Source organism: Enoplosus armatus, chromosome 4 (assembly GCF_043641665.1).
Source record: "Enoplosus armatus isolate fEnoArm2 chromosome 4, fEnoArm2.hap1, whole genome shotgun sequence".
NCBI classification, from domain to species: Eukaryota; Metazoa; Chordata; class Actinopteri; order Centrarchiformes; family Enoplosidae; genus Enoplosus; species Enoplosus armatus.
Window position 1 is genome coordinate 19,218,593 of NC_092183.1, and position 12,540 is coordinate 19,231,132.

Sequence of the window (12,540 nt, forward strand, 5' to 3'; positions counted from 1 at the left end):
GTGTGTCACTTGGGTTGGCATGGGTGTTTTGTATGTGTATGGTAAATGGACTGCACTTGTATAGCATACACCCAGAGGGCAGCATAGAGAGCAATTTAGAGTTCGCTGTCTTGCTCAGGGACATTTCTACTTGTGTGCAGGAGGAGCCAGTGATCAAACCAACAACCCTGCGAGTAACCAGCTCTGCCTTCTGAGCCATAGCCGCCCCCATACATATACAAATGCCTCCTGTGAATGTGAGTAAACATTATGTATGGATGTGAAAGTGATTCAACAAATTTATGTGCAAGTATTTCACATGTGTATATGCCTGCATTCTGTGTACATGCAAATTTTAAAATTTTATTTTGGGCCCAAATGACTTCTCACAATGATGCGGTGTGAAATGCAGTAAGACCCAAACATATAATGTAGAAACAATATTATTAAAGGCAACGTATATTAAGCTGAGACGGAAGCACATAAAAACTAGATGCACTTAATGTGGGTGTGACCGTGTTGTCTTGAGAGAGAAGAGGGTGTTCATGTTTGTATTTACTGTCTGTGGCCTCATATAACTTCCAACCCCTTTGCACATCTGGCAACAACATCTGTCATTTTCCGCCAGTCAGAATCTCTGATGTTTTCTACTGAGCCAGCTTTTTAACCTCAGTCACACCCAATGACAGACACACACAGAGAGAGGGTGACACAGATAAATGGGCTGTACACATCAGTGAAACAAATTATAGGTTAACGTTCGTGTGTGTGTGTGTGTGTGGGGGGGGGGTTACAGACACACACACATAAAATAAGTGTGATTCAGGATGCCTGCAGTTGTTCCTGTTCATATTTGGAGTGTGTTGATCCTCCTCTTATGAAGTGCACTCGTCTGCCCCTCTCTGGTTCAAAGGACATGCAGACTTGTGATCAACAGCAAGGAGGATGGTGTGGTCAGTGATTAATTTGACTTATAATACATTGTCACGGGCTGGATTTAGAGAGATAAAAAATCTGGAGTTTGAACACTTCTGAGGATCTGATGTTTTCACACCAAACACACTTTGTGTAAATCCTCCATTGTACTTGTCCAGTACGTGTCCAGACAATGTGATCTCTGTAGCTTTCTGTCAGAGGGAACACCACATGAGCACACCTCAGCTGTCTGAGCAGCTGTTGCAGTGACGCCATCTGTGAACACACTCTGCCCAGGAGCTCCCAACAGGAGTGTGAGAAAAAGCATGGTCTCTGAAACACACTCACACACACGTGAGGCCTGCATGTACGCCGTTAGCCTAGATAGAGTGGAACAGGATCGCTTTCTTCCGGGGTCCAGGGATTAATACTTCCTGTGTGACCCAGACAAGGTTTGGACAAGAGTCTCTTGAGCAAGGTTTACAGTCTGTGTTGCCAGAACTCTGTATTAACATGAGGATGCTAAAGAGGCCGGGTTAGCCAGGGTGAGGTATTACAGGGTACTGCCGGAGCTCCTGACATGTGGCTCCTACACTATTCTTGCTCTGACTAAAATTAGCGCCACGATGTTCCCTCATAACTATCTCGGGCTGATTCATCACTAACTTCATCGTCCCAAAACAGCCTTATTTACTCTGCTAAATTATAATGAACCTGTTGACTTGAAATTCTGGCCTGACAGGTTTATCTATATAAGAAGCTATAAAATGTTTAATACAGTTGAAAACAAACTTGAAATAGCCAAATATATTCCACAAAAAAAAAAAGACAGAAAATTGTGAGGAGTGAAAGTCAACACACAAAAAAGCTTAGTAATGTCTCTCTGTACAGTTTTATTTACATGATACTATTCTGTCGTAATGCTGGATAGCAAGATTATATGTAATACATAAATATCAACACAGTTTGTTGTTTTTTCATTTTTTGTACAAATTTGCATATAACTAAGAATCAGAAAGGAAAAACTCAAACGGATACATACAGTTGTCTTTTAAATGAAAAACACATCCTTACAGGGGGAGAAAAAAAGGGGGATTAACACAAGTCACAAACATACATGGTTTCAATGTGTCAGGCAGCCATGAAAACACACTTTTGCACAGGAATGTGCACATGCACACGCACAAATACACACACGCACACACACACACACACACACACTTCTCTTCGGTGCTCTAAAGCAGACACACAGACCAATAAGCTGTTAGACAGATGAGAAGTTACATCTAATCTTGGTATCTATTATTTTTCATAAATCTAGCTCTGGCATGCTCCTGTAGTTCTGTAAACATGTGCTGATAAACCGGGTAGCTCCACAGACAAAAGGGTTGGGGGAACAACACGCACGCACGCACACACACACTCACTCACTGTGCTCACATGAACGTTCCGTTAGCGCATTAAAAAAAACAAAAAAGAAACATAAGAAAATCATGGTTCACATACCCTAATTCCACAAATGCACTGAATACATGCGCTAACATCAGTACAATATCGATGGAAGAGAAAAAAAAGCTAATAAAATATAACAGATAATTGTCTCTCAGCAAATAAAATGTCTGAAACCCTAAGTTGAGTGATGCCAAATATTTCTGAAACACTAATGCAGATGGAGAGTAACTCATGCATTTATCCCATTCATTCATTCATGCCCCTGCTATTGTTGCTTAAATTCACCTACCAGGCCAGGGAAGGGTGCTGTCCTCCCTCTCAGGCCACACATCGGTACACACAGCCCTACACCAGGCGTCTGTGATTACAATATGAGCGCAGACCAGTTGGGGGAACTCCTTTACCCATTCTGTCCATTGAAAATGTTTAGATTCAGTGAAACGTGGAGTCATTTGTTTGTCCCTGTCTAGCGTGATACCTCCAGCCATAATGGAACAGCCTCATCACAATCAAACCGATCAAAGTCAACACAGACATGCTGATCAGAGGGGTCACTGAGGCCGACTATCAAGATGATCCATTGTTCTGCTGGGGTCAAAGCTGATGAAAACAAAGTAAAAGGGAAGACAACAAAGCTTAACACAGCAGCTGTGAGGTAGGTAAAGCTAGGAAAGACAGAGACAAAGTAACAAAGCCCCTTGTGCATGGTGGGGGACAGTTGTACGGTTCTCCAAAACGTTGACTGACTCCAGTACCAACGGAGCACACAACAATAAGTTCAAAGATTGAGGGACACAACTCGTGTGGACTGTTACTGTGTGGTCTGAATGTTTTAAAAGACCTGCCAGTGTCTGACACATGACAGGGTCTAAGAAAAATGGTCGTCTACGGTTTGGCACAAAACGGCGCCTGGTTTGGGTGAGAGGAGCACAGCATATCCTGGACAGTTAGCCGGGGCCGCTCTTAATAAGACAATACATATTCTTAAAAAAAAAAAGGACTGAACAGCGGCAAACTCACACCACAGAAAATAGGATAAAACAAACTAATGAATTAATCAAAAAAAAGGACAAAAGTGATCATTCATGCATCTTCCTCAGACAGGATCTTTTTTTCTTTCTTCGTTTTTTTCCATCATGTTCTTGAGGTTGTAATTTTGTAAATCAAGTCCTTTCAATCCTCACTTAGCCACTCATGCCAGTGCTCATTTCAAAAGGTTCACACTCATACTCCAGTCTTTGTCAAAAGGTGTTGTCATCATGGCCGCCACTGCTGTTGTCGTTTTGTCAAATCTATATTCTCTGGATCTTGTCGGCCACCACCACGGGGTTTTCTTTGCGGATCTTGGCAGCAGCCTCGGCCTTGTAATCATAGGGACAGTTGTGCTTGTCGGAGTACCGGTGGATGCCACAGAACAGGTTGCCACAGCGACAGTCAAACCCTGGAAGCACAAAGGTCAGGGGTCAAAGCTGGAACAGGAAAAGTGAACGATTACACTAGAGAGGCGGTTAAAACTCTTTCCATCAACAACCAGTAGAACAAATATCACAACCTGAATCACTGACAGGAATAAATATGTGTTGCATCAGATGCCCCTTTGTGTCCCCCCCTGCTCACCTGTAAGGCCCACCCTTTTGCGGCACATGAAGCACCTGTTCTTCTTGGGTTTAGGGGTGTCACCCTTGTTTTCTTCACTGCTGGAAGAAGCTACAGGAGTAGGACTAGAGGCAGCAGGCTGGCTTACAACTACATATAAAGAAAGACAACAGGGAGAAAAACACATATTCGTCATTCGAGGTTTAATTTGCCATTATCTGATATCTTTCATTTGCAAGAACAGCAGGTTTAATGAGTTTGGTTCATAGTTCTATGAGACATGCAAACATGCTGGCAGCTGAAATTGTGTACTTTCGTCCCAAGCGATTGTAATTAGTATGTTCCTTATCTCTAAATTGCCTCCTCTAGTTCTTGGCTGAAAATAGTGCACTACTCTGAGAAAGCCTCTGGCAGGCAGCATCAAATCTGAGAATGCCCTCTGGTGTAGAAGTATTTTTAAACAGGTATATTTTTAGGCCTCCTCTCTTTCTTGGAGGCGGTAAGTAAAACCAACAGTTGGGTTGAAGGTATGCAGCAGAGCATCAAAAATAAACTACAGTGGGTCCTACAAGGCGATGTTTGCCTTAAGAAGTCTGTGTGTGAGCAGTCACCTGCGCCTGTCTGTTCTTTGCGTGTGTGTCAAATGTCTGCTTGCCTGTCTGTTACTGCAAGTGTGTTTATACAGGTCTGTGTGTTTTACCAGGCTCTAGGGGATCTGGCTTGTCCTCTCTCGAGATGCTCATCTCTGTCATTTGTTGAGTGACAGGAAGAGATCCTTGAACAGTTCTGAGGGTTTAAATTTTAAAAAAAAAGGAGAAAAACAGGGATGAGCAGGAGAAAAGGAAGCCAGCAGTTCACACATTCTCCAATTTAAAGAAAGCTCAAAAACTACCTCGAAGAATCAAACACCGCCAATACTGACCTAGACATGTCTGGTGAACAAGCAGGGGAGGCATCAACCTTGGCTAGACTAGCTTCTAGTCTCTGGATGGCCGAGGCCTCTGAGGTAGGACTAGCAGCTGAGCCTGGATGAGAACAAAGTAGAAAACAATGACATTGTAAATCAATAGAAAGTACACAATCTGTTCAATGATAGGTGAATTCAGAGAAAATGTTTGCAAGCACTGCACTGTATTGATGTTGAAATGAAAGTATAACAAATTCATCTCATCTGCCCCAGATTAATTATTTAAAATCTCTTCAGGAGGGAATGTAAAAGTATCAGGTCATTTTCTCATCTCGGAGCTGTATTCAAGATAATCTTGTGTTATAATCTTATTACGTGTTTGTAGCATCTAACAGGTTGCCAGTGTCACATTGTGAGAGAAACTTAAATCTTTGACCTTAGAAATGTTTAAAGGAGTGAACACCCACATAACCTTGAACACTGTAATGAAGAAAACAGCTGTCTTTCATTACATAGAGTGGAAAAACAGAGAGGGAGGGCAGGGGGAGGAGAGCTGGGAAAATATACCGACTGGCCTAGGACTGGTATTTCAAAACAATGTCTGCACTTCACTCCTTATCTCTAGCTGTAAATATATAGGCGGAGGTGCATTTATTTGTTTACATCATAAACCTCATGAAACCAATTTGGACGACAACACAACTTTTACTTTTTCAGAGAAACTGACAGAATTCTCCATCTCCGTTTTTTGTATTTTTTGTGAACTGACTTACCCATAGGGCTGTGGGGGCTCATGCGGTCGCTGCTCTGCTGCCGTGTCAGGTGGTCCTTATAGCATACGGAGCACATACCATTGGTTCTTGGGTTGCCATAGAAACCGCAGCCTGTGGCACAAAGCATGGGCACCGGGCTCTGGTTCGTCTCTTGGGCCATTGCTGACAGAATGAGAGAGACAGAGTAAGAATGTTTATTAGACTGTCAAGACACACAGAGAGAGCATTTTTTTTTTCTCAATGTGGACAAACAACTGAAAGCTGAAGTGTGTTTTCCATCACAGGACACATTTCTCTGTAAAGATGCTGCTGCCCTGCCAGTCTGGTTCCAAAGAAACTTGTTGGGCCGATAGATAACAGGAGTCATTATGAAAATTCGAGAACAACATGCCTGTCTGTTTTGACTTGCCCTTCAGCCTGAATACAGTAATGAACGCTTCTCCACAGGAAGTCCAGAGAACAAACAACACTCACTGTGTCCTGTTAAGCACCTTGGCAGAAGCTGGACTCTGTGCTGTCCCACAGCTTTGTTCACTGTTGTGTCCCCCTTTCCTCCCTCCATCTCCTCCCCAACAAACCCCTTTTCACAGCTCTGAGAACAGTTGGTATGGCTCTTCCGAACATTTGACCCACCATCTCTCATTTTCATATATGTAAACTGCTTTAGGAAAAACATCTTTTAAAAACTACACTAATTGTGTTGTGTGTGAAAGACAATTATCTTATGACAACTAATGCATCATCATTGTGCATCAGAATTATCATATGACTACAGATGACACAATAACTAGCACTCCCTTACAAGTCTACTCATTTCACCTCGTTCCTTCCTCGCTCTGACTCACTGGCAGTATCTAGGCCACAAAAAAGAACAAAAACAAAGATGGGAAAATAATATACTGTTCTTACCAAAAGACACCAGATAATGAATGAAGACGAACAAAGTAGGTCAACAGTTTCAGGAAGTATTCCCCTCCCTACCGGTGGTTCTTGCCACACGAGGCATTTCAAAACGTATCGAGTCATTTCTCCCCACACATACGCCCATAAACAAGAATGTATGTGCGTAACTTGGCAAAACGTGTAGCCCTATGACGTCTGACTTTATCACCACACTCTGCTGCAATGCAATACAGCAGGAATTTGTGTAATGGGGAGGTGCTGCCTTTGAAGGAACAGATCAAAAACACCTTGATGAATGAACAAACAGACAGACAGGAAGGCCTAAATTAGTTGAGTAAGAGGCATCCTGTCTGCCAGTCCGGACTGTTTTCTAAATCAACAGATCAACTGATACCAGCCCCCCCCGCCCCCCAAAAAAACAACAACCAGCGACTACCAGCGTCCACGACAACAGTACCATATTTCCCTTGTAAACAACTCTCAGCCCTTTTGTGCTGTAACATGGCAGCTGCTCGCTTGCGTTGGTGTGAAGCTCGTCTATATTCTGGTCACGGACACAAACAGGGCAGGCGGGCTCAATGTTCCAGGAGAGGCTGGCAGTTGTTCCAGAACGTCCTGTCAGTTCACTCGAGGTGTCCTGACCTCACCAACAGACTAACAAGTGCCATTAAACCTTGAGCCACCCCCCCTGAACCTCTCCCTCCTCTCTTTCTCTACCCTTGCATGCTATCACTGCCGTGTCAACAAAGGGTTTCCTTGGAAAAGCCCACAAAGACCTTTTCTCCCTTTGCGTCACGTGTTCAACTGCTGACTGCTGAAAAATACCAGACAGGAGGACTGAGCTAGAGGTTGGGAACTGCCATGTGGCTCGAAAGGAATTTTTCTTTACATGTGATCCCCAGTGTCTCTTTAAGCCCAACAACACCAGTTTATTACGTAGACCGCTACATTTGGACTGTAGGGTTTGAGCTACACATCTAGACCCCATGTTCTTGGACAAGGTCTTGGATTTAAAACAGACACATCACATCTGATAGCATAAAACAAAAACAACATGAAAGATACAACAAAGAACATGACATGGTCCATAGCAGCTAACAGATTAACCACGACTGTTGACTTTGACACAAAGGAACAATGGACTGTGTGGCTCAGCTGTCACGTTCTGGCCCAGCTGTCAGACAAACAGCAGGCATGTTAACCTAACCTTTACCAAGACCTCTCACAAGCAAGGATAAGGTAGGAGGTAAAAATCACTCAGGTTACCTATGTTTAAATCTGCCCAGCTTTCAAACTGACACAAACACACTGCATACTTGAGAAGTTTTAAATGTTTTAGGCCCACATGCTATTCATGAAATGCAACTGATTGCTGTTAATGTTCGACTGGAGATAATGAATAGCTCATTACTGCTCATGAGCAAAACAAATACCAGTGTCTTGTTTCTTCAAACTGGAAGTAAGCTGAAATATCCAAAATATGCCATTTACTATGTGTTGTGTATTGTAAAAAAAAAAAAACAACAACCCTGTACATCCGACAGGGCAAGTCAGGGGGTTTCCAGCACAGGGCAGATTACCAGCCACAATCATTCATCCCCAACTTCCTTTCACATAAAAACAAACACTCACAGCAATAAAATGTGAAAACTGGTCTGACTCCCCAGTTGTGCTGTTTGGTTTCTAAGCGATCGACAAATGAGCCCAGTTTGGATAAAGAAACATAAGTGTGAGAATTTCTCGCAAACAAAAGGGGAAGACTTTGCTCCTGTATCAGCCGCAGGCTTAGCTCATATTTCAGGCCCTGCTGGACTGAAAACTACTGAGTCACACTGAAGGACAGAACAGAAAAAGCCCACTGTTGTTTCGTTACAAGCAGTAAATCAGTTATTCAAAAAGGACACAATGTTGTAATTAATCATCGGAAGGCCGACAGGAAGGGAACAGCACTGATGTTTTCTGAAATAACCCACAGTCTAGACAGTGTGGTCTCTGCTCCCTTTGTTTCTTCTATCTTCCTTTGTCTACAATCTCTCTGCTTCCTGTTTAGACATCGTTTTGAAGATCCCCTTTCTCACAGCATTTCTACTAATAACCATTTTCTGCGTGTTTTCAACGAAGCAATGTGAACAGCCTCGATTATGTATAATCACTCTTAAGTACTTAGAAACGACTTGGTGTTGCCACATAGGTCTTAACACCGACCAAACCTCGTTTTCTCCTAAGCTGAAACTACTGCAAACACTAGGCAAAGCTGTGGCTCCTGGCAGGCTGTTCATTTAATATTTAACCAAACACTCTGTAGTAATTTCAGAGCAACTCTCTCGCTCTACTTGCCCATTCGGCTTATAAATTTTCTATTTCTAGACAGGAATTAGCTGGCTTTGGTTCCCCATCCCCCAGCTCGGGGCAAATAGAAAAACAGAGACAGCAACCAGCACTAGCTAGCTCCCTCCCTTGTTTTTCTCCTGAACCAGACGGAGTCACGTTTGAGAGCTTGTGATATTTCCAGCCAGGAGGAGGAGGAGATGGTGGTGGTGGTGGTGATGGTGCGATCGGTGGTGACAACTTCAACGAGCAAGACAAAAAAGCTTGTTTACCACACAATACCATCACGCACTCACCACCTGACCTTTCAATTCACCCTTAAAGGTCGCCATGACCGACCATCAGCGTAGTTTAACACCCCTCTTTTCGTTGTTTACCTCGACAAGCTGAGCTCACTTCAATATTCATCCTTGTTAAGAAAAAAAAAACAATAATCCAAGATCATCACCTGCTAAAAATCGACGAAGTTTCTCGCGAGACGACAGGGAAAGTGGCCGTTTGTCTTGGCAGAAGAAAAAAGGTCGAGGGTTTCAGGTCCTGGAAGCGTCCTTTTCTCTATCTAACTGTGTTTATGTGGCGTTGTCCTCCGTGTCAGACAGGTTTAGGTGGGTTTAAATCTCCCTTCCTCGCCCTCCTACCTCTCTTTCTTTCTCTCTCCGTCTCCCGTTCCTTCTGGATGGATGTTTGTTTCCTTCTTTAGTAAGAGGAGTGGCGGATGATGTCACGGGTAAAACAACGTGTCGCCATTGGCTGCCAGCGGAGCCCCCGAGCGCTGTGTACAGTTCTTCGAGACGGTGGGCGGGGGAGGTAGTCGGCTGTGCGCATGCGTATAGCCAGTGTTGCGTTATTGCACATCTATTCGTCATCCTCCTACAAGGCCACGAATCTTTTTATTGAGTAATCCACCTAAATGAATGGACAAATGAATAGTGGTGCTGACATGACTGAATTGAAAGAATAAAATATGTATGATTAAGAGGGTAATCTCCTGGGAATTACTCTTTGTACAAGATTCTGATATCTGCGAGGGGCACTATTTTGTTGGTGGAACAACCTCACCCCTCCTGCCACCTAGTAAGATTATATCTGTCAGAGGAACAAAGGCAGATTTATAATTTGAAAGATATACAAGCCTGTTATAGGAGAGCACACTAAGCTGCTCTCTCTCTCTCTCTCTCTCACACACACACACACACACACACACACACACACACACACTTGTTGTGTTGACATTGAGAGTGTAAACATGTTTTCTAGGAGGTACCAACAGACACAAGCCAAACAGCAGGGTTGGTTGATACCACAACATTTGGTTTCAATACTTTTGGTATATACACCTGCCCCTAGTGAGGACCCTCATTTACATATCGTGTTACCTTGCCCCTAGCCTGTAATCTTAACCTTAACTGTCACATCTACATACCCAACCCCAACCCTAAACTGAACCCAAAACATGATTATAACCCTAATGCCAAAACAAAATGTCAATACTCAAAAAACTCTTTGAAGATGACAACAGGCCAAAATGTCTTCACTCTGAGGAAAACTTTCCTCAATCCGAAGGTCTATAAACCTATAGACCTAACTCATAACTCACAGTGGTCTTCACAAAGATAGATGTTCAAGATGGCACACACACACTCATGTTGACGTTGAGTGTAAACATGTCTTGTGGGAGGTTACAAAAGATAAGAGCGGAGCAGCACCAAGAGATCAGGATATTTTCAGGATGTACATCTGTTAGAAAATGGTTGTGAAATTAATTTAGGTTGCCACTAGTTTCAGTTGGTAAACAGGGTTGTAGCCACCACTGAGGACCCTTAGGTCATGTCCTCAGTATTGTTTCAGGGGATCTGGGGGTTTTCAACAGTCTGGGAAGGAGGTTACAGTTTAACAGTTACACAAAAATTACACATATTGAGCTCTTCAGGCTGAGTCCAAATTCTGAGTATTTTATGCCAAAAACATCTGTTAAAATAAAGGTATTTCACATTTCTTTATAATTATATTCTGGCATTGTGGGGAAGACTTTGATATAGCATCAAAATACAATTGTGTAGGGACATACATTTAGCAGAATCTCTATTTTAACAGTTAAGTGAATATACAAATAGTGGGAAAAGAACATTTGGGAAAAACTGTGATTAAACTGGGGGACTTTGGACTCTTGGCTTCAGTATTTCTAAAATCTTGGCTACATATCTCTAGTGCAAGCCACTTCATGATACTGATGAAGATCTGGCTCAACAGACACTGAAATTCTAACATCAAACCAGTCATGTGGGTTCTTTTGTTCTATCAAGTTTTACTTTAGCCTGCTGTTTTGAACACCAACAGCCACCAGAGCTTATCACCTGCTGGGAATGCTTTCGTGAAAAATGGACACATGTTCCTTCCACTCTCTTGCAGTGTGTCATGTGTGCTGTATAGCATATAATTTGCCCTGCAGGTCTAACAAGTCCCAGCATATTCCTCCACCTTGTCAGTATAGCGCCACACACATCCCCAGGCAATGCAGGCCACGCTGAGCAGAAAACAAACACTTGGGGTAGGGCTGTGTGGTGTTTGAGTGTGTGTGTGTGTGTGTGTGAGTGTGTGAGGGAACATGCTGTCATCTATCAGTGAGTGGATTCGTGGAAACTCAGAAGGCTAGTACAGTCTGTTTGCTCTGGTTCAATCCAGAATTCACATGGAAACTGGAAAAAGGTGTAGCCAAGTGAAAGTAAAAGGTGAGGTGCTGCTGCTGATCTTCCCCTAACTTTCTTAAGGGGAATACACACACACACACACACACACACACACACACACACACACACACACACACACACACACACACTCAGATGTTTACCTACACAGATAACATTGGTTTCATCATTACTTGGCCTCAGGTTGTCCTTGTAACTAACATATATACAAATGAACAGGGGACATGTTGTTAATGTCTTTATTTCTGAAACATGGAAAAACAAGTTTCTTAACAAATATTTTCTATCCAATTTGTCAAAAAAAAGAGGGCTGATGGACTGAAAGTTAACTATTTAATTATCTATAAGTGTAAGATTGTGTCTTCCACATGAAATAAATAAATCACATAGATCTATTGTTTACCGCGCAAACATCCATCTGTCGCCTTTAAATAATGTCTGACTAACTTGTCTTCTATTAGCCCTAGCATGCAGTGCTGTATTCATCAAGTCTCACCCGTTTTTAATTTTTTCATACAGTATATTTATTTATTCATTTTTAAGAAAGACATGTAACTTGTGAATGTGACCTGATTCCCACAAAAATAAAACTTTTAAAAAAGTAAATCATAAATTTAGAAAAGTTTGAACTGTCTTCTCACAAACAGTAAGACGGTTGAGGAGACCTGGCAACCGATCATTGATCAACCGCCGTACTCAGGAAATAGTTGCTTGACAGCAAGCTCTGATAATCTCTGTTAACTGAAAGCCAGCTGGTGATATGTTATCTGAGTCACTGTAACTGTAGGATGGCCAGTGGTTATCTGAGTAATTTACAAGCTCTATGGTAGGTCTTTGTTACCGTGTGGAGTGAATAGAAGAAAAAGAAGAGGAGTCATCGTTAACTCAAGGCTTGAGCAGCACATCCTCGCTCACAGTTTACAGTAATTCCTTCGACATCGCATGATGTTAATGTTGTTGTCTTCTGCTTTTCTTTCTAGGC

At 42.6% G+C, this 12,540-nt stretch overlaps 1 protein-coding gene across 1 annotated transcript; it reads right to left on the reverse strand.

Moving 5' to 3' along the window:
* Nucleotides 1-1,767: 1,767 nt before the first annotated feature.
* Nucleotides 1,768-5,788, reverse strand: zfand5a (zinc finger, AN1-type domain 5a). Its single transcript, XM_070904652.1, has 5 exons — nt 5,623-5,788; nt 4,865-4,967; nt 4,643-4,728; nt 3,964-4,092; nt 1,768-3,787 (listed from the first exon to the last, which is right to left on the reverse strand). The coding sequence occupies exons 1-5, from the start codon at nt 5,780-5,782 to the stop codon at nt 3,639-3,641; spliced, it is 627 nt and encodes a 208-aa protein (XP_070760753.1). The 5' UTR covers nt 5,783-5,788; the 3' UTR covers nt 1,768-3,638.
* Between the last annotated feature and the right edge of the window lie 6,752 nt (nt 5,789-12,540).

Excerpts from the sequence above, each read along its gene's own strand:
- zfand5a (XM_070904652.1), bottom strand. The coding sequence starts at position 5,782 with ATGGCCCAAGAGACGAACCAGAGCCCGGTGCCCATGCTTTGTGCCACA. Across the intron at positions 4,968-5,622 it reads GAGCCCCCACAGCCCTATGG|GCTCAGCTGCTAGTCCTACC; the intron begins GTAAGTCAGTTC and ends GTTCTCATCCAG. Across the intron at positions 4,093-4,642 it reads GCCAGATCCCCTAGAGCCTG|TTGTAAGCCAGCCTGCTGCC; the intron begins GTAAAACACACA and ends CTTTATATGTAG.